The sequence below is a fragment of the Pygoscelis adeliae genome, unplaced genomic scaffold, assembly GCF_000699105.1.
Source record: "Pygoscelis adeliae isolate BGI_AS28 unplaced genomic scaffold, ASM69910v1 Scaffold19, whole genome shotgun sequence".
Classification (NCBI taxonomy): Eukaryota; Metazoa; Chordata; class Aves; order Sphenisciformes; family Spheniscidae; genus Pygoscelis; species Pygoscelis adeliae.
The window spans coordinates 593,144-617,900 of NW_008825533.1; the positions used below are offsets into that span (position 1 = coordinate 593,144).

The 24,757-nt window shown below is 37.1% G+C and overlaps 1 protein-coding gene across 1 annotated transcript in view; it reads right to left on the reverse strand.

Moving 5' to 3' along the window:
• Window positions 1-24,757, reverse strand: part of SSBP2 (single-stranded DNA binding protein 2) — a 152,725-nt gene that overhangs the window by 14,974 nt on the left and 112,994 nt on the right. The window contains exons 7-13 of the mRNA XM_009331787.1: window positions 21,815-21,874; window positions 18,352-18,418; window positions 18,093-18,163; window positions 14,148-14,215; window positions 8,156-8,204; window positions 6,150-6,185; window positions 1,541-1,595 (exon numbers count right to left, since the gene is read on the reverse strand). Of these exons, the coding sequence (XP_009330062.1) occupies window positions 1,541-1,595; window positions 6,150-6,185; window positions 8,156-8,204; window positions 14,148-14,215; window positions 18,093-18,163; window positions 18,352-18,418; window positions 21,815-21,874 (406 nt within the window). The remainder of the gene's footprint in view (window positions 1-1,540; window positions 1,596-6,149; window positions 6,186-8,155; window positions 8,205-14,147; window positions 14,216-18,092; window positions 18,164-18,351; window positions 18,419-21,814; window positions 21,875-24,757) is intronic.

A 24,757-nucleotide genomic window follows, 5' to 3' on the forward strand; every position in this document is an offset into this window, starting at 1 on the left:
CCAGATCCTTTTGAAAAACGCATCCCTGGCTCTCCCATGTTCTGCTGGCTCATGTAAAAATACATATGGGTCGGCTGGGCCATGGGAACCATCGGAGTTGGTTTGTCTCGGAGGCAAGTAAGTACCTTTGCAAAATTCTCAGGTGGCCAATTTCTAAGCGTTTTCATACTTTGGAAAACAGAGCCTCAAAACATCTTTGAGAATCTGACTGAAAATGGGAACAAGTGTCAGCAGAAGCTTTATCTGAGCTGCACACAGACAGCCTAACATGTGCCGTAACTGCAGTGCTGACTATTTTTAAAAGTGCAGGCTGTCCGCAAGTTTGACTCTAACTTTTAAATGCCAGCTTGCACTGATTAGCTTTTTCACTAATAATATGAACATCAAGGAAGCCCTACACATTATCTCAGGTTGCATTTGTTTAAAGCCCTGGAATTGTATTTAATGAAGATATTATATTGGTGCAAGAACTTTTCATGGCCTGTTAGGAAACTTTCCTAAGGGCAGCAAGAACGTGTAGGACAAAAGGACTGAGGATGCTGTAACATCATGGAGGTGAAGTCTCTCTTAGATGGTGAAAGTGAGTTACAAAGGCAGGTGTTGGCCAAAAGGAGTAGCTACTTAATATTGGGTTACACAAGATATAATTAGTTTCATTTTAGCAGAATTCTGATGCTGTCCATGGGGGAGGACAGCATCCTCCACAAGCTGCAGTTCCACCTTCATATCAGAATCTTTGCACAACACTGACGGAGGGAAATACTAGCAAATACTAACATCTAGTTAACCATCTTTAAGCCTTGAGAAGCCAGCTAGCCATCCTGAATCCTGCCATCCTCCTCCTTGGTTCTTCAAACCTTAGTAGGAAAGTGGCCAAACTTTTGCATGGCCAAAATCTCCACGTGGTCAAAGCTGCAAGATACAGACCATGTTACTTGGGGAAACAATGGGGAAGTTCTGGGAACAGATCACTGGTAGGACATGACAATGGTTCCTCTGGGGGCTTACTCCTCCACTGCAGTACAGAGGAGAGCAATCTGCCCAGCATGACCCTGCTGTCAGTCAGATGACATAGCCGCGGCAGTCATGCCTGTGAGTCGCATATTGCTCAAGAGCCACATGTTGATCAGGTCTATCCCATAGGATACTACAGTGGAAGTTTCACTGGATTCAGAAATCTCCTCATTTCCAAATTGGTGAAATTGTCCCAAAGAACATTAGCAAAAACAAATAAAGACTGTGCCTTCTTTCATTTTTTCCTTGCTATTGCTGAAATTGTGGAAGAATAGATGGGCTCAAAAGCCAGAGAAATTAATTGCTTTGAACTTTACAGATATAATGGTTTGTATCTATTCTATCTCTGCAACATAGCAGGGAGAGAAAGCAAGTGAAAATGCAGAACAAAACCGGATACAAAGTACAACTCTAACAATTTCTCATTAGTTGATTCTTCATGAGAATCAAAGTCTGAAAAATAATTTGTGTACTTCCTAAAATCCCTTATAATTATCTTGTATTATTTCTGAGTATGTTTCAGTACCTGCAGGACTAGGCATGATAGGTGTTCCCGGTGGCCCTCCACCTCCCGGAGGACCCTAGAGAGGGTAGAAAATGTTGGTTAGCATGAAAGGAAAAAATACTGCAGTAAAAAATGAACACAGTACAAATGAAAAAAAAAAAACAATCTATCATGAATGTATGAGTTACTCTGGTGAAAACGCCCACTGATTTTCTGATAAGTGAGCGAAACAGCTCATCACAGACTAAGACAAGGTAATTGGTCAGCAAGCTCTGGGACAGACTTCTGATGTACGTAGGTGTACAGACGCAAGAATATCCATTACTGAATAACTCTGTGTCATGCTATGAATCAGACAAGAGAAATACTTGGAGCAGGGCCTAAGACAATTATATTTAATTCCCTCAACCTACTTTTAATACCACTGGGTTTTCAGCTGGCATTTCTGTTTTGTTGTACTCTGTACATAGTCAACGGCAGAGTAACCACTGTTTGCTAAGCACAAAACAAGGGGGTGTCCCATGTGGACAGAAGAGCCTAATCATCTTAAGAAAGCTTTTTTTTTAGGCAGACTTGGTGTCTCGATGCTATAGGCATCTTAATTCTGTCTGTATAATATCCTACAATTTTAAAAAATAACATCTGTATATATAATTTCTGCTCAAATTAATGACAAATGGATTAAAAAAATCAGGATAATGCTGAGTACAGTCGTATCGCTTTCCTAGACTGCTAAATCAAAGATAAAAAACAAACAAAAAAAACCCCATCAAGGAACAGTTATTTTCTTAGTTTCAGGTATTTCTGTGTTGCAAATCTGTTTAGGACTAAGAAATGTACACAAACTGCTCTGGTTGTTCATCAAGCTTTTTAAGTTTCCTTAAAAATTTCTCCAATAATTTTATTCTAAACATCCTAATCGTTTAGTAAGAACAGAGCCATAACTCCTTGCTTCCTATGTTTGCAGATCCACTAACATGAAAAACTACCAACTTCCAGTTTGATAAAAGTGTCTGTGTCAATAAAGGTCAATAAATACTGACTTTCCATAATAAAAAATACACAGATTGCTAACAACAGATGATGATATTATATTTTTCTCTCTTTTGTTATATTTTAAAATAGCAGGTATACTGTTCCAGATAGGAACATTTTTTCAGTAGCACTGAATACAAAGGTTTGGTTGTTCCTGTCTGCTTACAAGGACATTGCTGAGATTTGCTGTAATTCACTGAAATATTTTGAAAGGAGGCAGAGAAGTCTTGGATTTAAAACAATAGACCCTGTTTCTCAATGGCCTACTTAAAGTAACATTTCTTACAAAACATTTAGCAATAATATACTAGCAAACACTATTTTCAGACAATCAAACTCAGTAACATAGCAGCTTTCTGATTGATACCGCCTCTCCCCAGGTTTGTACAAGTAAAATACTTGCAGGGGGAAGCATCTCTTGTCTGCCAGCCAGTGATTAACTCACAATTAATTGTAGATGAAACAGAAATCTTTTACCCAGAAGCAGCAGCATGTCCCTGAAGTCAGTCAACATATATATATATCTTTATGCCCTTATATGTTACAGCACCTACCAGTTCTTTATCTTGTGCTTCCCCTTGTTCGTGAACTAAGCAAGGTCACTGAGTATCTTTTATAAAGCGTGATAGAACAAAGGCTTGCTCCACCATGAAACCCACAGATCAGCTTATAAAAATCAAGGCATAATCACAACTGCATTTCATACTGCCAGCAGACACATAGCTTTCGCCCCCACCCCCAAATTACAATTGAATGTGTTAGGATTTGGCTTGTCAAAACTGTCTGAAAGGCCTATTCCACCCTCAGTAACAAGAAATTCCCCCATTGCTGCTGCAGAGCTACAGACTCTAAATTCAGAGGGACCTTTTGATCACATACATGACCCTCTGGGCATCACAGGCTATGACTTTTTATCCATGTACTTGCGCACTAAGCTCGCCAACTTGATTTTTTTAGGTTTATATATATTTTTCAGCATCACATAAAGAGGTGTAGAAACCACTAATTAGTCATTTATTAGAAAAGTTACTTATCATCACTATTAGCATTTGTATCTAAGTTTTAAATTGCATTTACTAGCATTGTTTGTATATTTTCTTCTCTTAGAAAGCCTGTTGGCATCAACTGTTTTCTCCCTGAGAATATATTAATATGTAACGGAATTAATGCTCAAAAACCTGTCTGATAAACTCACTAGATTAAGCTCTCAAAGCGTGCAGTTCCACACCACAAATGCTTTTGCTCAAAAGCTGCTTTAAGAGCTCTCCAGCCCACACCTTGTCCCTAAGTGCTTGGAAGTTAGCTGCTTCCAAGGAAGCTACTGCCCCCCAGTTTTGCTTATTTAGCTGTTTGTATGGTTGGAGTTCATGCGTTCCTTTTCCAAAATGTAGTGAGCCTTTCTGAAGCAAGACTATTCTTTCAGCATCAGACGAGACATGCACCGTGCAAGCATTTATGTTGGCAGAAGAAGATTTCAATCCTTGCTCCACCACTATCCTCTGCTAGCAGCAGCCTCAGCTCTGCTTGGAGCTCCCTCTGTGAGTGTCCCTCCACCTATTTTGGGTCAACTGAAGTGCTTCAGCAAGGACCTGGTTCTTTAAATGCTTCAATCAACTTCAGTTGTTTTGGACAAAGAGGGTCACTCATCCAAGGAACTCCAGTGGCAGACCTGACAGACTGGTAACCTTCAGCAGAAGAATCGGGACAAGGAATCAGGCAGCAACTTTTCCCGCTAGCGCAGCTGGAGTTCACAGAGCACATTTGATCAGAGGCTCAGGCATTTTGTCCAAACTTCAATCTTTCATGTGTCTCATTCTTTCATCTTTGCATATCTTTTGATTGCCCTTCAATGTTGCCAATTAGATGCAACATTCCAGCATCAGTCTCACTATTGTCACTGAAAGAGGTAAAATCACCTCTTCACTCTTACTCCTCCTCTATCTATACACTGAAATATGGTGATGACCTCTTTTGTCCAGGTTATTTATCCTGGCTGACCTTTGGCTTGATGTGAGTACACCAACAGAGTCCGCTACAACAACTTGCATTTTACTTAGGTCTGCTTCTTTAAAATAATTTTCTATTGCATCTTCTTTTCTAGTTTCTCAGGACTTCATACTTTTAAAAAATGAGAATATGAAGTCAAATATTAAAAAAAAATCTTCAAAATCTGCAACAGTAACTGATCACTAACATCTAGGGCAAAATCAACAAACCCTCTTCCCAAAAGAGAGAAATTTATGAAGTTCTGCATTAAAAGAACTGGTTTGGAGATCAGCAGATTTGGACTGTTTCCACTAAACGTGGCAAAATGAGTACTACAGTTATGGACACTTATGAGAATCGTAACATTTTCCACAGCTAATTATCTAAATAAAGGACAAATGAAATTGCTTTTGCCTAAACAAAACAAGCTCATCCTTGAACTCATCCTTCAGCTTTAGCTCTGCAAGATCATCTCCCTTAAGAAGACTGAAAGTTAGAGAAACCTATAAGCAGCACAAACAGATGAAAGAACACCGGTATATTGTCCTCATGGTGAAGGACCTGCTATTTCCACATTCTGAAATAGCTTCAGGTTTTAGGCTGGTTAAAGCCAATGCCCTGCAGTTGTCTAACCTTCAGGTGATGAAACATGAAATATCAAAAGACAGGTCTACTGAAACCTGACTGACCAACAGAAATTTGGAATCCAACATATATATATACACACACCTAATTCTCCCTCGTTACCCTGTGACACCAGTACTAAGCATGTGATAAAAACAGATGAAACAATATGCCTTAGAGGAGTACATCAGAAGTACAAATAATGCAAGTACAACAGTAACAACAACAACAACAGCAAAAAGCCTAAAAGGATAAACAAAGTTAATCTCTTGGATAGAGACAAAAATGAGTAGTATCAACAAAAAACATTTTGTTGATAGGTAAAGTGCATTTGTTAAATTCCAGAGAGAGGGTTAGCATTTCATGTTCTTTTGAATGACAGCTCAATGCTGGGCCTATTACAAAGTTTTAACTATTTCATTCTAAAGTACAGACTAAGAAAAAACAATGATTCCAAATAATCCATAATAAATTAAGACAATGTCTGTGAAATGAAGACGGAACAGACTATGGAGAAAAAAAGAATTTTCAAGTCTTCAGAAGGTAATTATAAGAATAAAAATTCCCCTTAAAATGTTAGCTATAAGGACCCATTTGTATATCCTTAGGGAGATAAAAGCTTGTTCTAATTCTTCAGATGCTTTTTTTTCTGAAGAAGTTCAGAAACTCATACACAATATTGTGTTACCAAGAAAGCTGAGGGGTTTTTTGTCCTTTATTATTGAAGACAATATATTGTACTGGTTATATAAATGTTTGCTGAAATAAAACAGCACTCAGGGCAATTTTGACCAGACTGATAATGATTCTAGTAATGAACATCAACATATGCACCATAGATGGCAGAAAAAAACCTAAGTGCAGATCAGGTGTTCAGTTCTCAACCAAGACACAAGGGTTCTTCTTAACATCTGGACAGCTATTTCTTTGCCTAAATAAAATGTAACATCTTTTCTAACAAGCAAACACAGACAAGTGTACTTACTACATAGTTCCCAGGAGATGCTGAAGAATAAGGTATCTGTAATATCAACAGAAACAAAACAGTAATTTCTTCTGCAGTGACACAGAGTCCATACATTCATTTATGTGCAGTTGTAGGTTAACGCTTATTTGTTTAATTTATTTCAAAGACACAGTTAAGGATTACGGAAAAACACTATTGTTGTCAAAACAAACACCTCTTCTTTTCAACAACTTGTCGTTGTAAGTATGTTCAAGTCCAAAACTAGCAATAGAGACACAAACCAAATTTAATACCCAATATTTAAAATAAAAATATTTCCATTTAAGATTACTGTGCCCTGGTAGCCACTCTAATGAAATTAATATGAATAACATAATTCACACATTTAAATGTCTGTAGGCTGAGGTCCAATATCTGCTCTCCATTGTTTCGTGAGTGAGGCATGCACTTCCAACAGCCAGCATCACTTTTTTAAGATACCAAGTTACAAGGTCTAGTACCAATCCAGTTCTTGCATCTACTACAAGAGTCTTCTAATTCTTATTGTGGGAGCCACAATAAGGTCTGTAAAGATCTGCCGTCTATAGTAAAATGTTAAGCTGTAAGATTATTAAGGTAATACGCTTTATAAGGTTTATAAACTTAAGCAGCACATAGTTGCATTTAAGTCAATACGACTTCAGAGGCATCCCAAGCATAGACTGAATTTATTATGTTCTTATATATATTTAACCTTGATTAAAATCTTGACCATAAAAGGAAAAAAGCTCTCTTACATCTTTCACCCTAGAAGACACCAATTTTATTTCTTTGCATTATTCTTTTTTTTAAAAAGGACAGTGTTCTATTTTCATTTCAAATTCAATTGTGGTTATTTGTTATAGAGGATATCTGGAGAAATCCAGTTCCCTGTGAATAATCTGTTTTTCTTCTTTATGATAGCCTTCACAATTATTCTCTCTAAAGAAGCACAGACCAATGCTATTATAGGAGGATGGGGTAAGAACTTAAGCAACTCTACTGACAAAATACAAAATTATTTTGTAGCATAAGCATCTTACATGATTGTAGACAACTTGTCAGCCAACTCATTTTTACAAATACATCTATTACTGGACTTCTCAATTAATTTAATAGCATTAAAATATTTCAACTATCAGTCGAAAAATATCCTAACATCCATTTTAGTTGAGTACATACAAAAGAAAACTGAGGCAGAGTTTCAGCTCTTTTTTTCCCCCCCAATTGTCATTAGTAGAATTAAAAAATCAAAACTGAGAACAACAGAAAGAACCAGGCTAGTCTGTTAAGCCAGACTCATGGTGCTAACGGACACATTTTTATACTAATGATGTATGGTCACTGAATTAAAATGAAAACTTTACCTTTGTGTTTTCGGAAGAAATACCAGACACTGTTGTTCATGTGGGATGCCTCACTGACCTCCTCTTCCTTCAAGCTGCTATTAGACTACCTCATTTTGTAGTTGTTGCAATGAAATTCAATACAGTGCACTGCTTTTTACAAAAAGCATATAAAAATGGCTGATGTCTTGCAAGCAATTGCTCTATGATTCCGTATTCCCTAGTTAAGAGCAGCAAATGTGCTTTTGTTATATAAAATATGTGAACACACATTAAGCTGTCTCTTAACAAGCTATGATTTCTGTAGAGCTTGCTGGCCAGATAGGGTTGACCTAACTCATCTTACTTTTGCTAAAGGAAGCTAAAATGTATTTTAAATATACCCCAGGATAACCTTTGTGTTATGAAAGTCCTGTAACTGATGTAAGGATGCAGAGCTGTTGTGTGATTATGAACAGAGCTGGATATTTGCAGGTGAATGAGCTCTCTGTTCAGATGTGCTCCTCACTGTACCTGCTCTGCATTAGGATTACAGGGAAAAATATAAAGCATGCAGTATTCTATTTGTGGAACGAAGTGGAATTTTCTTCCTGGTGTATTGATGAGAAATACTTCCCTAAATATAAGATGATGTCGAATATATTTTAAATATTTACTTACAGAATTGGCATTGGTTGGATTTGGCCAAGGTCTACCACCCCCAGGACCCCTGTAACAGAAGATGAAAGATGAGACACAGAACAATCCCCATCTTCTGACCAGCTCTGGGGAAGCAAATCAAAATAATCTGTTTCTAGAGTAAGGAAGAAGATAGCTTTTTTCAAATTAAAGTGTGTTTATAAACAATAACTACACCAAGTTATAATGCTACAGCAAAATTCTCATCGTTGCACTACCATTATCATTTAGTCAGTTTATGAGTTGATTAAAGATAATTTATGTATTATTACAACCCTGCCACTCACATTTAAGACACTTCAGTTCCTGACTCATTCTGGTACTTCCGTACTCTTCAAGACACGACCTGCCAGAATGGCACCATAAGGAGTCCTTCCCCAGTAGCCACACTGCCAGAGGCTATAGTGGAGATGGCACAGTTTTGCACCGGTCTCAAACACTTGCAAATTTAGGAAGTGCCAGACATTCCCCTTTTATATTCTCAATGGAACAATTTGAAAGACATTGCAAATTTGTGTCTCTTGAAGTGCTTTCCTTCTGATCATGGAGAATTTAACTCTGTGTTACATAGATGCAACATTTTAATGTGGCACAGAAGTTTTGCAAAGAGTAAAAAACGAGTTCCCAAATTCTTTAAGTTCTCATGAGGAATGCTTTTCCTTGTACTGTTAACCTTTTTTAAAATATTTGGAGGAAGTATCACACATTCCACAAAAGCGTACTTACAGTACAGACAAAGGCAGAAAGGTACTGAAATATGTGTAATTTCAGTCACAGAAACAGTGTGACATACACTGTATATATTATACATACACTTTAAACATACATTTAGATATGTATCTAAAAACAGTTTGCTACTTGACTAAGGCTACATTATCTCCACAGAAGTCACAGAAACATGAAATTTATCATACAGCAGGCAAAATGGAAATTTGAAACTTTTCAGACATTCTCATTACACTTGGCCCAAATGGTGTATGCATGATTAAGCGGTAGCTCCCCAGCAGGAGGGACAAGAGTGTTTCACAGGCAGAAGACCTGTTTGATAAAGCCAACTCCAACGAGACATCAGAGGGGTACTAAAAGCAGAAGGGAATGGGGAAAGGAAAAAAGGAAAAACCATCCAGACAGAGCACATTTTTCTCACAACTCTTGCTGTTATTTTAAGTTTCTCACTTTTAGCTGAGCTCAGAAAAATAGTTTGCTGGTTAGGCTTCATCTTTTAACAGTCCTGAGGGAACTAAGCCATATGGGAGGTAAAATCTCCATGTTTACAGTCATAATATCTCAATAACCATAATTATTGCTGGGAGCATTAAGAACTCCTAGCTATTTATAAATAAGACAAAATCACTTTTTGAAGGCCCTGACAACTGAGAGGCAGAGCAGATGATAAAACTTTCACTTTTAAAATGGCATTTTGGCCTCATTAGCTTTAGAAAAGCAACAATAGCCACCACAGCTTACCAGACATGGGAGAGTGATTTAAATATAAAGAAGAAAGCAGGCTTTATTAATGAGTTCAGGAAGTTTTCTATCTATTTCAAAGTCTTCCAAAACTAAAAACTACTAAGTAGATATATTGCCCAAGGGATTTAATATTGAATCTTTTTTTTTATTACCTTGTCAATGAAACTATGAAGAAATTAGCTCAAACAATCAACTGAAATAAATCAAGCGAAAATTGATTTATTTCCACTGACATTATTTTTGGAAGGTTGGAAAACAGGAATGTAGGTGAGGGTCTTCTCTGGCTTATTCATTGGGAGGAGGGAGGAAAAGCAAGGAAAGGGACTCACAGTACTCATGCTCCTCAGGTCAAATATTCAGTAATTTCTCCTCTGCTAATGATTATGAGATGAAATATTAGGTGTTCTTTTTTTCTTTCTTTTTTTTTTTTTCCCCAAAAAGTTGTTATTTTTTCTATGTACCATATTTGGTTTATTGGATCCTCTTTTTCAGAGGAATCAGGAATATTTGTAACAACACTTGAAGTCTGCCTTCAACCCAAATCCCAGCACTTGTTTGTGTGACATTAAGTAACACAAATATATCTAGCAAAAAGCATCAAATGGAAAATAGCTGTGACGACACTGCAGATTACTCTGAACTAGAGACATATTAAAAAGCCGACTCAGATACATGATTGGGTTAAGTCACAGCAACATGGAAATTTAGACAGGCCTTACGAGGAGACTGGGAAACTCACCTTTCATCTAAAAAGCTGTTGGAATTTGCAAATTTACTGGAAGCCATGGACAGCTCTAAGTATAGACTTAGAAAACACTGCAGCAGATTCTGCTGGAAAGCCATATGGTTTTTGTGGAGCCAAATGTTGTTAGCTTATAAAGCACACATGAAAAAAAGCTACCTGCAATTTTTTTCAATGCAAGTAGGTTTTTTGGCCTTTATTAAATGTTTATTTTTGAAGCATCAACAGAGTCAAAAAACATCATTATGAATGTACCAATCCCAAAATAGAGTAATTTATGAAGTATCTATCACTATGACTAATTACAGCTCCATTTTATCCTTAAAGTTAGTCCTATAGCGTTGATCCTAGTACTTGAAAAAATAAAGTCTAAAAGTTCCGTTTCCCAAGGGGCAAATATATTCGATCAGGAAATTAAACATCTAGACACAAGTTTGTGAATTGAAGTTAAAAAACAAAATCACATTTTTTTTCTTTTCAGGCATGACTGAGATATTCTTAGCGCTTGAGACAGCACTGCAGGTCACATGGGCCATTAAAAAGTGCCAGTGAAACGTAACACCGCTCCCTGAAATTTCCCATTTTGTTCCAAAGAGGACATTTTTCCACAAAGACATAAAATCTTACTAAAAATGGCTACATCAAGTTTCAACTTAAAACCTTACAGCTAAAATAAAGTTATTTTGTAGAAGACCATAGGATATGTATCAGCTGTTTCAAACAGTAATCTGATAGGCAATAGTTATAATGGAGCAAGCAATTATTTAGCAGTATTACATTTTTGGAGTATATGCTCCTGGACTGAAATACTATCTACAGGCTCTCAAGCTGGTTGTTGCCATTTTTGACAATAAAGAACACTTTTTCATGCAGAAAAATGTAAAATTATATTTGGCAGATATTCTGCTCTTAACCACAACAGCTTCCTTTTGTGCTTTCTGAGGAGAAAAAGCTGGATTTTAAATGGCAACTGTTTTTGTAGAGTACAGATTTTTATATTTTAACATTGCCAAAAATCCAAAAACATTGAATAGAACACTGAAAAATTTTCATGTAAGAAAAGGATATGGCTACGTAAAGACAAATGTACATTACTATAAGGCAATAGTCTTATGTAGAGTTACGCTGTTTCCTAGAAATGTAAGTATACTAAATGGCTTACACTGTTATTTCTTAGCACTGTGCATTAGATAAACTGTAAGGGATAATACAAAGAACGCATTTAACACAGTTGGGTCCATCTATTGCCACTGCCCTCAGGTTATCCTTGGATGCACTCTGACTGATCCTGAATGATGGAATTGACCAGACTAGTCTTTGCTAAGATTTCAGTGTAAGGACAATTTTGACAGCAGTAACTTTACAGTAAGAAAAAACCCTTATGTCCTGGAAGTACAATTAAAAGAAACCCAGACCATAGTAACCCATTTGTTTTCCTTTTGATCAGTATATGTCACTCCATTTGACAGAAGGGAAAAAAATACTCATCTTCATGGTAAAAAAATTATTCATGTAGTCAGGCATGCAATAATGGAGCTCCTTACAACGGTCTGTGATTCAGCATGTAACACAGGTCAGGATACGCTATAGCATAATATTCCAGTACTAGCACTTTGGACTCTCTTACGCCTTTAAAGTGCATTGTAATAAGCAAAGGGACAGTATGAAGTCTTGTTCAAAACCAAGAAAGAGTATTCTGTTCCCACTTTCAGCTGAGCTGGAGTAAAGATGAGTTTGTTAAGAAATGTAAAGGAGTGCAGTATATGCCTGGTAAGACATGGAGACAGCTATGGTTACCTACTTCATAATCATCGCTTCACATCTTGTTCTTCTCAGAAGATCTATACTGTATCAAAGTTCATGAATTTCCCACGTAAAGAACTCCAATTCATGGTGTGCCCTTCAAGAGGACATACAAGTTCAAAGGAAAATGTACTTCCCACATCACTGAATTAAAAGAACATCATCTATGTATGTTTACTGGCTGAACGCAAGATGAAATGTGCTTATTAAATGCTGCAATTTGGAAATGTTAGTATTTCGACCCATCTTCTCTCTTTCTGGCAGACCAGGAATTCTTTTTGTCATCCAGGAACCTGTTTTCTTATTTTTCCTATATAAACTCTCATTTATGTGGATAAGTAGTCTCAAAATATCTTACCTATCCTCAATTTTACTTCTACAATGTTTTATTTTAGAAAGTTAATTTTCTTTTCTTATAATTCAATCTCCTCCTGAGGACAATCTCTGTAGTGCTTATATTATATTCACACTGAATTTCAAATATCTAAATATTTTTTCTACATCAATTTTATTTAAAAGAAGAAATGCCTACCCTTGGGAAGGTTCCTAGAATTGTCTTGAGTCCAATATATGATGTCTATGATAGAGTAACACCCAACTTTAGATTTTATTTTATTTGCTTCAAGAATTCAAGGTATGTCTGGAAATCAGAAGAAATTAAGGATATGGTGGATTAGATTTTTTTTTTTAACAGTATTATCTATCTCAATATCTTTTTTACTTTTTCAGGTTGGTTACTCTCTACTTGAAATGAAAATTATCATCTCTCATTTATGTTTCCCGTAAAAATAAGAGTAAAAATGGGTATCTATGATACAATGATAACAAGCATATATAAATCTTCACTGTGTTTTCTGTGTCAATCTGCTGAAAACTCATTCTTGAAAGACAAAGGTGTATAAGGAGTAAGAAAAGAACGTGTACTAACTTCAGTAGAGGTAGGGCCATGATACAAGAATGACTTGATGATCTCCGGTCTGTGGTATGCTAAAGGTAACTATAGCAGCCCCTTAACATTTGTGAATCCCTTAAGAGACAAATCTAAATAATACAAGAAGCACCTTTTTTTTTTCACAGGCTTGCTAATCATGTAAGCAACTCCAAGCAAGCAAAAGATTTCTCTAAAGTGCAGAAGACTGCTCATGTTGGGCCACGTGCTATGCTAAAATCTTCAGCTTAAATCTAGTCTACTCTAGATAGACTAATTTTACATCTGAAATTTTTCTACACACTTAGAAAGGGGGGTTGTCTACAGGTATAAAGGACATAATACACTCCTGTGACTAAATCCATGCCTGGAATGAATTGGTATAGCTTAACTGAACTCAGTCTATATTAATTTTTACCAAATGATGATCCAGTCCCAGAAGTACATAGAAACACTGAAAACCTTACGCTCATATCTGTAATACTCTTCTATCTGTTTAGAGTGGAAATAAATGTAGTTATGGAAATAAAAACAGCAACAGAGAGAGAGAATCATCCACACTTCTTCTTTCAAATATGTCTTTTTTTATAAATAGTTCTAGACAATGGTTTTATTTTGCTAAAATGATGTACTTCTTTATGTTGCAGAAAAGAACCATACTTGCACCATTCTTTACAAAATATTTAATCAGTAAAGTAAAAACATAAATGTAAATAATGTCTTTTTTTTAAAAAATACACACAAGGATATATCGGTGACTATACTGACAAAATATTCCCAATATTTAAACTTTGACCTGTGAAAGAAACTGAGTATTTGTACAGACTTGTAGGGACAGCAAAGGCGCCTGTAAGAGATGCATGCAGAAGGAGGAAACTGCTGTGGGTTCACTTTTTTAAATTGCAGTTATTAATCATCAAAGCATGTTACTTATCAAAGCACGTTCTCCTTGTCTTATGTATCCCAAATGTTACTTCTACAATGAAATAATGATTTTTCTAAATATTATAAGATTTTATTATTGTGCTTACATGTTCATTCCAGGCATCCCCGGGCCACCTAAAGCATTCAGTGGGGGTCTCATTGCACCTCCATAGTTCTGCAATGATAACCAAGGGTCAGACTACCACAAAACAAAAAAACAAAACCAAAGAGGAGGGGGAAAGAAAGGACAGCAGGTTAATGATATCCCTACATAACTGCTGACTGGATAGGCCAATGTAATTCATTCTTTCAGGAGTTTCCATGTTGACTTAAAAAAATAATACTGTTAACCCCAAGGAGAAAGAATTTCAAACAACAGAAATAGACTAAGAATACTTAAAATGTCAATTGTTTCAGGAGGAATTATTCACACATATAGAGGTCAAGTAAACAGCCAGCAAGGGGCAGGTTTTATAATGTATTCAACTTTTATGCAGAGGGAGCTCATTCACAGTCAGAAACCTGGACTTAGATTCTAAGATTTCTACATCATGAAATTGAAATAGAATTATTTTTCATTAGATTTTGTTAGGATATCAATAAATGCTTGTATAAAATTACACCATATGATATCACTTTTATAATATACAGCATGACCATCAGATTTCTCTTCTAATCAGTCAATTCTAATAAGTCTAGGGTAACTAATATGAAAAGTATTTAATATGATAATGAATGTCATAGCGATGCCAAGTGAATTGCCCGATGCCTATAAAATCTGAGTTTATGCTCTGATATTATGTTTAACTGTACTATTTACATGAGTAACTAAATCATTACCTATTTTTATTCAGAGGAATACAACCAGAACAGTCTATCTCACCTCACAATCATAATGCACTCTCTAATCTGTGCTAATCCTGCTACATTTTTCTGATATTTCAAAAGAATGGGTAATAGTAATTTCTCTAAAATGAACAGCTGTGCATTTTGGAGGGGGGGGGATAAAGAAGTGATTTACTTAAAAAAAATTTAGGTCATTATTGCAGTCTATTTTCCAATAATAAAACTAATACAGTCTATTTCATGTATAGTATACTACGAACTGCATAAACTGTACGACTCCAGCTTATGGGTGTTCTCTATATTGGTCTGATTCACAAAACCATGTAAACATGAAGTCATGAATACATGGGATAAATCCAGCAGTGATATTCAAAGTGTGGATCTGGTGTTGTTTATACCTTGACTGATATGACATATCAGTTATCTAGAACTGATCTAGAACTGATCTATAACTAGGAGAGGAGGTTCTGTTGCTGCAAACAAAAACCCAAAACTTAAAATCTTCTTCATTGTTAATAATCCTAAAAGTGTCCCATCAATAGCTGGCTTGCAAGCATACAACCAGAGGCTGCAAACAGATGTCCTCTTCCAGACCCAACAGTGCCACCTGAAGATAGTATTATCCACAGCTGCTGGTCATCAATCACTACTCATTCTTGCCTTTTTGTGGGCAGCCAGTGGACCAATTGGTGCACATGCTCAGGCAAAAGTCAGCCAGATCAACTCAAACCTGTTTAACCTAGGTTATCCTAGATGATTTTGCCTGAGCAACTCCTCTGTCAGAACTGTACGGCAGTAACTGGTGGGTAGTCAAAGCAGCTGGGCACAGTAACATCCCCAGTTAGCACTACTGGATCTGGAAGAGAACACATTCTGACTGTAACAGAACAGCAGTTCCGTATCTATTTTATTTCATTTTTCCATCTTGGTGTGGAGGGCTGAGCCATTCTCCCTATTTGGTCTGTCTGGTATCTCCCCTCTTTACTTTAATTCAGGAATCATTTGTGTGGACCAGGGTTAAAGATCTCTGTGGAATCCTGCAGGACTGGAAGAATCCTAATCAAATGTACTTCTAACTCTAATTACTGCTAATTCTAATCAAATGTACTCCTTCGTCCTAAAATAGGAGCGCTTTCATTAAGGCTACCAATATACACGTTCCTTCAGCTGCAGCTAAGCTCTCTGCAGAAGTTAGTGCCCCAATTTGTTCCTTACAGCTTTTTACTCAAAGTCACCACCACCACTGTTTATCTGGTAGCTGAGTTGTTCATAAAAGTGCTCCCTAACATCAGGTGGACAAAATGAGCCAGATTAGCCAAGACTTTTTTCTTAAATATTTAAGATGACCTGATTCTTTTTGACTAGAAAGCATTAGGGAGCATGTGGGAGGCTCACCAGCAGATATGAAGGATGGGGAGAAGTAGCAGTCAACACACTGGAGGAAGTACCCCATTCATCTAGCACAACTACAGCTTGAAAAAAGCCTGAACCTAATTCTTCGGAGCTTTTCACAGATTCAAGCATTTACAACCATCCACTGCTTTTTGCTTCATGTTACTTAGTTTGAAACAGTCTAGAATCATAAAACACAAAACTGAGGTAAATTTATACTTGCTACACTGGACATAAGCATTTCTGTATCAGCACATTAAGCGTTTTGCAAGTTGACTGCCTGTGCAGCAAGGTAGCAGGGCCTCCCACTATGGGCACACCTAAGTCAACTTTACAGCACTGTAGCAAGAGGACGTTAAAAGTAGGTGTGAAAGATTCACCAAACTTCTTTTAGAACTGCATTCTGAGAAGATCCTAAATGCCAGATACAAAGATAGATCATGATCCATTTATAGAAAAGATTTATTTCTGAACTTATATTTTGTGTAGATTAGCTACGTTTTTCCCCATTTTAAGAGGATGTTCAGTACAAGAAAGAAGAACCTTACAAAAACACTGGATTTTAAAGAGACAGCAAACCTAGAAAAATTATCCTTATAAAAACTGGCACGAGATTTGCCTGCTGTGTGACTAATGGTGCTGCATAAAGTATCAGTTCAATCTCACATAGCAGCATTGCAAAGCTTTTCTTTCTACCTCCAAAAGGCAAATGGTAAATATACTTCAATGCTACAGAAAAAATAACAAATGTATTTACAAATGGTTTGTTGGTCACACAGCAGATGTTGTGTAGAACTGCACAACTGGTTTCTACCAAGAAGACCCAAAATTGTAAAGACAGGTATGAACAGATTTGAAAGGCAAAGCTATTTAATAATTTAAAATTCAGTTGCTATTCCAAGGAACAAAGAAGTCACTGGAGAGATTATCTGAAATGGGGAAGTAACAATGCAAAGTGTGGCCACAATAAGCAAACCATAAAACAAAATACTGGCAACACCAGTATGAACCACCACCACCACAATTTTCTCTCACTGAGAGCACTGACAAAATACAGAATAATCTTCTGGATTTATATTTCAGGTATGCATCAGAATTAATTTGTTTTCTGCCTTAGTTTACTGTTGAAAGGTAAGACTGACAAATATCCACTCGTATTTTCATACTTTTGAAGAAAGAACCTATGAAAAATTATGACCAGGTCAGCACCATGGAGAAGGCTGATTCTTGCAATCCAAGGTTGCTTCGCTCCTCAAAAACAGAGCTAGACAGATGCTTGCGATTGACAAGGGGGAGAAATGGCAGCGTGAACTTCTCATTTTACATTAAAATCTCTCTAGCACTCACCAAGAATCTGGATCAATAGTGGATGAAAGAAAAACTTTACAGAATTTTGGGGGGTATTTTTGGTACAAAGAGTTTGCCTAAGTTAGAAGTATTAATCCTTTCCTCCTGAGCAGCATAGTCAATTAGGTTGGGAGAATGAGGAAACATCTACTCAACCCTTGATCTCCTTTACAAATGTCAGCCTTTTATTACAACATACACTGGCTGTAGGACAAACATAACTTTTCTGAAATAAGCAAGTTAAGAGATTCCTCTTTTAATTTCAAATCTTAATTACAATGACTGATGTTTTCATTTTAGACTTTGCACATCTGCAACTCAGAAATAATTTTTGTAAAACAGAAAGTTTATTTCAAAATGGGATTAGAAGAACAAGTCCTGGCCATCTTCAAGCTATGGAAAGCCAGAGTAATATAGTATAAGTATAGGCCTATCAATAAAAATGGGTATCTATCTGTGGAAGGTACCTGTGGTCCTAACGGAACCATTCCTCTTGGAGGAGTCATTCTCTGCATTGGCCCACCCATATTTGGATGTCCTGCAAATAAAATTATGTAACTTTAAAAACTGCAATACACAAGCACCTTCTAAAACAACTTTAACAAATAATTCCTTTTTAATTAACAAAAAGCTTAAAAAGCTGCAGTAAGCTTTGAAACACAGAAAGGAAGACGCAAGTTTGAGAAGACAGTGCTTTTGAACGGTCCAAATAATTATTTCATTCACCTTGCTGCCGTGTTGGGTCCATCCCGCTAGGCAATAATGGTTGACTTCCTGGGACACCTCCGAGTGCCTGCAGGCATAGAAACCGTATGTTAGAAGCATATAATGCTTTGAAATTTACGTTAAAGACATAATGCAGATATTTTGTTTTTAATTCCTGGATGTTTCTTCTGAGACAACAGTAATGTGGAAGAGTTAACTTTCCTAAACACCCTAACTAAATGTCCTAAGTGCCTAACTAAACTGAAAGTCCTGAATGTCCTATGACCCTGACTATGGATTTGCATGGACAAACTCTTGGAATTCTGTGGAATTATGTATAAATAATCTCCAAAATATAATCGCCTAAATTGCCTTCCCCCCCCAATACTTCCTTCACTTTAGCTTACCTATTATTTAACCTCCAAACACTGCCTTTTTCTTGGGTAATTTGGGTGGCAATTTACCCAAAGCTTATATTGCTACAGTTTTCCCTTTTAACCATTATTTTAACAGTTGCTTTCAGAGGTCAAGATGCAGACACTGATATTCTCTGAGAGTGAGCCGTAACTGAGCCAACCACACAGCATTCACAGGATATGGGTAATTAGGGCTGTGATGTGGGGGACATTTTATCTTCCACTCTGCCTTACTCTTGAAGGGCATCAATGCCAAGATAAGCTTATTATTCATCTACAGGAGATAACAGCAGTCACAAAACTTACTCCTAAATCTTGCCTTCGAGCATGAAGGTACATAGTGTTGTTACTTCACCTCTGGTCCAAATCAAACACATTGCTTTTATGTCCCCACATTTTAATCTGCCCTTTGGGTTTATAGAAAGTGAATTAGGTGTAAGGCTAATTTCTACAGTCTCTTACCTATAGTTTAGTCAACTAGAAAAATGTTTTTATGAACGGATCTTTGTAGCTGATCCACTAGCATTTCAAAACACCACCACGTTTTCAGTAAAAATTTATCCAGAGTAAATCTGTTTCTATGAAAGTAATCTACTCAGGCAATACAGGTATTGCTTACTGTGGGAATGGATAAGTTACTCGACCTGGAAATACTGTAGTAGTCTTGGATACATACAAAGGGGAACCTATCTGAAAGTATTATACAGTTTGTTTCCACAAGAGGTAGGAAATTCAAAATTAAGATGCATGTTATTACCTCAAAGGTAATACAGTCAAAAGTTACTGAACTGCAAGATTAATGGAATAAACAAATAATCTGAGACGACATCATTTAAATCAGAGTTTTACATGTACTTCAGTGGCTTGAAGTCTGGACGATACATAAGAACAATACATTAAGTGCATGAAGAAGTGTCAAATACTAGCAAAGCAGGAACTGGTCACTTCTGGCAGAGATAGCAGGTGACACGCAAGGACACGGAGGCATTTGCTGCTATGAGCACACGTGACCAAAGACTTAACTCATGCAGTCATTACACTGCAGATCATTACATGAGGATCTGTGGTTCCTTTCTAACACATCATACCACTTTTCAAGAAAAACAAGTGTACCTGCACAGCACAATGCATTGCCAACAGCAAATACCTTTGCAGGGCTTGATCTTGCAGGATGTGATCGAGTACTGGAGGCAACTTAGAGACACTCGTGCGGCACTTGGTAGGTACTAACTTTCCTTGCTACAAAACCTAGATCTAACTCAGCTAACCCTTACACAGCACTGGACTGTGCTGTGCACGCATGCCCTGTGTTACCCTTCCTTGCCTAAGAAACACAATCCCTACTGCAAGGCATTAAGGAATAGTTATAGTTACAGTGGGAATTTTAACTCTGATTTTACTGACTTCCGTCTAATCAAAATTTCAGCCTTAAAGCTGCACTACAATAGTTTATTACTTCCACACACTGCCCAGTTATACTGTAACTTAAATAATGGCAGTGTTGTAAAAAGCAGTAATTCATGAATGTGGCATAATGTAAATGAATTGCAAGAGCTGTAATTCACTAAGATTATGTGATTATATTACAGCTCTGAACTGAAAATATCACAATGTGCAGACAAAAACACTTCTGAAACTAAAACTGTAGGTTGGCAGTGCTTTCACAGCACTCACCACATCCAGTTTCTACCTGCCAGTATTTACAGTGTTCAGAAACATAGAAAGAGAAACAAAGGACTATGTGAAACCCAAACACTGGTGTATCTCTGGCTAAGATATTACTGAAAGGTGCAAAAATCACGAAGATATTTTGTACTGAGTTACAGTATGTCTGTAGCAAGTATTTAACTGAAGTGCTAATGACATTGCATTCTTACGTTGTCCCTTGATGATCACTTCAGCAAGGTTAATTAAGTCACCTATTTCCCTTGTGAGAAAGTAGCTATGGTACAGGTAGCTTAACCTGCTCCCAAACATCACCATGTTTGATGTAGAGGAATATCTGAAGTCTTGCCACCTGATATATCCAGCTCATTAAAATTTAAACTTCATAGTTTCTGGCAATATTGTGCCAGTGCTAAAGACAAGTTTGTTGACATTGTGTTATACAGATATAAAAAATAGCCAGAACTGAGTTTGGGGTATGAAAGTCTCCTCATCAAGCTGTGACAACAAGAAAGGCAGTCCTGGAAGTTTAAGTTGGACCAAAACACGCGTTCCATCTATCCTATCAACCTTTCCCAAGATTGCAAATGACAGTTTTTCTTTTCAGAGACCCACCGATATTTTTCTGTCTGCTTATCTTTAACTTTTCATCTGCTGACGACCGCTTTCTCCTTCTCTATCTGCACTGTGGAGAACTTAAAAATACAAATTCTATCTGCTTCCAGAACCATCTTTTCACAGATGGGCCAATAAAGGTCTCTGCTGATGAACAGCAGCTCATTACTCATTCTTGTTACACTGGCATGCATATCCTTTGATGGAAATGAGAGAAAATTGGGAATTTGATGCTTTTATAAAGTCCTCAGAGTGTCTATAAGAGCCATAAGGCACTTTATGATATCTGTTTCTCATAGTAAATCTCCATATTTACTATGAGATAAATACACTTCATATATCCAACAAAGAATAGGAGGGAGTTGTGCATTTTACGTAGAATTAAGTAAAAAAATTCTCAGAGCTAACTGGTTCATGTGGTTAGGAAACTTTAGAGAGTGTAACAGTTATGGGGACATTCTGCCTTCACCTCAGAATAGGCAGCATTGGCTAGCTGAGGTTAATGCAGCACCACACAAGGCAACTATTATCCTCCCTCTGCCAACAGGCTTAACGCACAGTAAATTTTGAGGTGTAGACACTAACTCAGCATAGGAAAGTGAGCTGGGAGTGGCATGGCCACACCTTATCAAAAGAACTAATTTCATGGTCAGACAAAATGGAGTGGAGAGGGATGGAGTGAGTTTTGTAGCCAACGAGCCATTGGTAGCCAACAAGACAACATTCCCTGTTCCCACCCCTGCACCATCACCCTGGACCACAACGGTGCATCAGTGATAAAACCTTACCTGATTGGGTATTCTTAAAGGTGGCCTTGGACCTCCAGGGTACCGAGGGGACATGAAAGGCTATGAAAAAAAAGAAATACTGCTAAGTAATTCAACTTAGCTTGTAAATACCACATTGAGTCACTGGGCGTATGGCTTCTGCCATGCTCACACCTCAAGCATCCCACTTAAATACTTCCACAGAGCTTTCTGTATGTTATTCCACAATGTTTAGCAGAACTAAATAAATTTAGAGATTCTTAGTGAATGCATCTATCAAGATCTATTATTTAGAACTTTGTTACAGCAGTTGTGAATGCAGAATATAAACAACTTAATGTGCTGACAGTGAAGAATAATAAACCATTTAGATCATATAATCACACATCTATACTTTCCACTGGAGAAGGGGCAAAGATAGGAACCCTGGAACAGAAAACAAAAATGTTCTTGGGAGACTCAAGAGGTAACACCATAATAATTCACAAATAATTTCCATTCACTTTTTCATAATAATACAGTAAAACGTAATACAAGATTTAACCTGTGAGGGCACAGATTTCAAGTTTATGTTGTAAATATTTACAAGTTTTCTGGTTCCATTAACCATATTAATTCAATGTTGCGCTCCTCCCATTCCTCCATATTTAACTCCCTGCTCACACAGTAAATCTCCTCTCTCAAAACCACATTTATACCCAAATCTCTCATACTATCCTGTACCTTGTGAGGTTCCAGTGGCTCTTGGCTACCACTATTCTACTTCACAGCCCACAAACAAGGTCAGTCCCTTATGATAAACAAATGGTAGTACCAGCAAATACATTTAACATCTCTACGTATTCCATCCCAAAGTGTGACAATAATCTAGAAATCTAAAAAGCTGGGAGATTAGTGGCAAGCGTTGAGAACTACAGGAAAAAGGCACAAACATCTGACTAAACAGATGATGAAGAGGATCATTTTGGCAAGCAAGTGTACCTGTAACTCCAGAAGAAAATGAAGAGCTAAAAATGTGCTTTGACTGTGAACACAGGGACAAAAAAGACTGATTCTTTATATTGTGAAAGAGGAGCTCACTTCTGTTCATGACACTGCCACGGGAGACAAGGGAGAGATAAAGGAAAGGAGTCTTTTGGGACTTCCCAGGAGCAATCTCTGATGACAAATGAGCTCCTGCACGTTTAAACCCACTCTTGGCATCTCTTCAAAAAGAAAGAAATATACCTACACACGCATCATCTAGTCAGCTGTAGCTAAGGACCACTGGCAGATCACTAAAACTCTATGATCAACATTACTGTTTCACAAATTAATGGTATATTTCAGCTCCATCAGCAGCACTGTGTTATAAACTAAAATGCCAGTGATCATCAACGCTAGCAATGCATTTATTAATAGTAGCAATAGCTAGCAAAAGAATTACAATTATTTTACCAATAATTAGTAACGGAATTTCTCCTATGATCTTGCATAAAAAAATTTCACGGAACATTTCAGATCTCAGAATCAGATGAAAGCTGAAATAGTGTAACCTACATAAACACGCATTCAAAATAGGTACTAGAAAGCAATTTAAAATACAGAGGGTTTACAAACTGGAGGAGAAAGTTCAACGACAATTGGAAAATATTACTTTAATAAAAAAGGCATTTGAAATTACATTCTATAGAAGAGGGACGCTTCTTTATGCCCTCTCTCTGATGCTGAGATTCTCTGACATAAAAGAAAGAAAAAAGGGTCGTGTATGTGGTGAAGGGTGTAAACATGCAGGTCCTTGTAAAGCAGCAGAAGTGCGAGGAAAATAGAATTTCAACAATTTCCATAAAGGTCAACCAAGTGCATTGTAAGGAGCGCAGCACACTCTAGCGAGTATCTTGGATTTGGCTTACCTCATTCAGCAAACGAAACCTTAACTTTATTTACAGTTGTACAGCTCGTAAGAGGGAAATGAGCAGTCTCTCTCAAGTCAACCATACCTTAATGTAGAATCACACTACTAATATTAGTATATAATAGTGTGTTACTGGCAGAACATCTGCTCCTTTCAAGCAGGATGGAAACCTGCTTGTCCCCTCTCTTCCCAGTGGGTTCACCTTTCTAAGTAGTTTATAAAAATACCTAAAAACTTATTTTTTGTACAGAATTGAAATTCTATTAAGAAAGCTGAAACAAATGCCCCACTGCATTAAGGAGAGAAAGAGGCTTACTCATATAAAGTCGCAATTTCACTTTTCAAAATATGACTTATTGTTTCTAATGCCTGACAATTTGAGTCAGTCAATTTGGTTTGCTGTGCCCCTGAGGTCAGTAGCTGCTTCAGATTTTTGAGAAGGTCTGTATCTAGGTAGGTCTCAAGTCTACTTAGCAAAAGCCTCACAGACTAAGTCTAGGATTCTTCTCTGAAATTATGTATGTCATGATTATTTTATTTTTTTATGCATTGTTTCCTAGGCAGACATCAAAGCAGACTTTGATTTGAGAGCCAGTGCATCTGTTTTTAACTGACTTGTTAGTTCACTGCATGGAATAACTACAGAAGCCTCTTTGATACAACTCTGTCTTACAAGAAGGTTTATATACTGTAAATATTTATGTATCTATGTATTCCCCTTAAACATGTTCGTGGAAGTGTTTAAAACTTCTATTCTTTAAGCTACTGAACCCAAGTGGAACTGCAACAAATGACTTCATCTAGTAAATTTCAAATAATTCTTATGGTTCTTGATGATCCATGGATACAAACACTGCACAGTTCTATAGGCAGGAAAACAAACAACTGGGAAGCACAACTAATGTTTTGATGAATGTAAGCAAGGTTTAAACTATGTTTGAAGGGGGAAGGGGACAAAACCAGGCTCACTAGAGATAAGTCTAGGGGTGGCATGCCAATGCCGGGGGCGAAATCGATAGCCCAGCTCAAGTGCATCTACACCAATGCACGCAGCATGGGCGGCAAGCAGG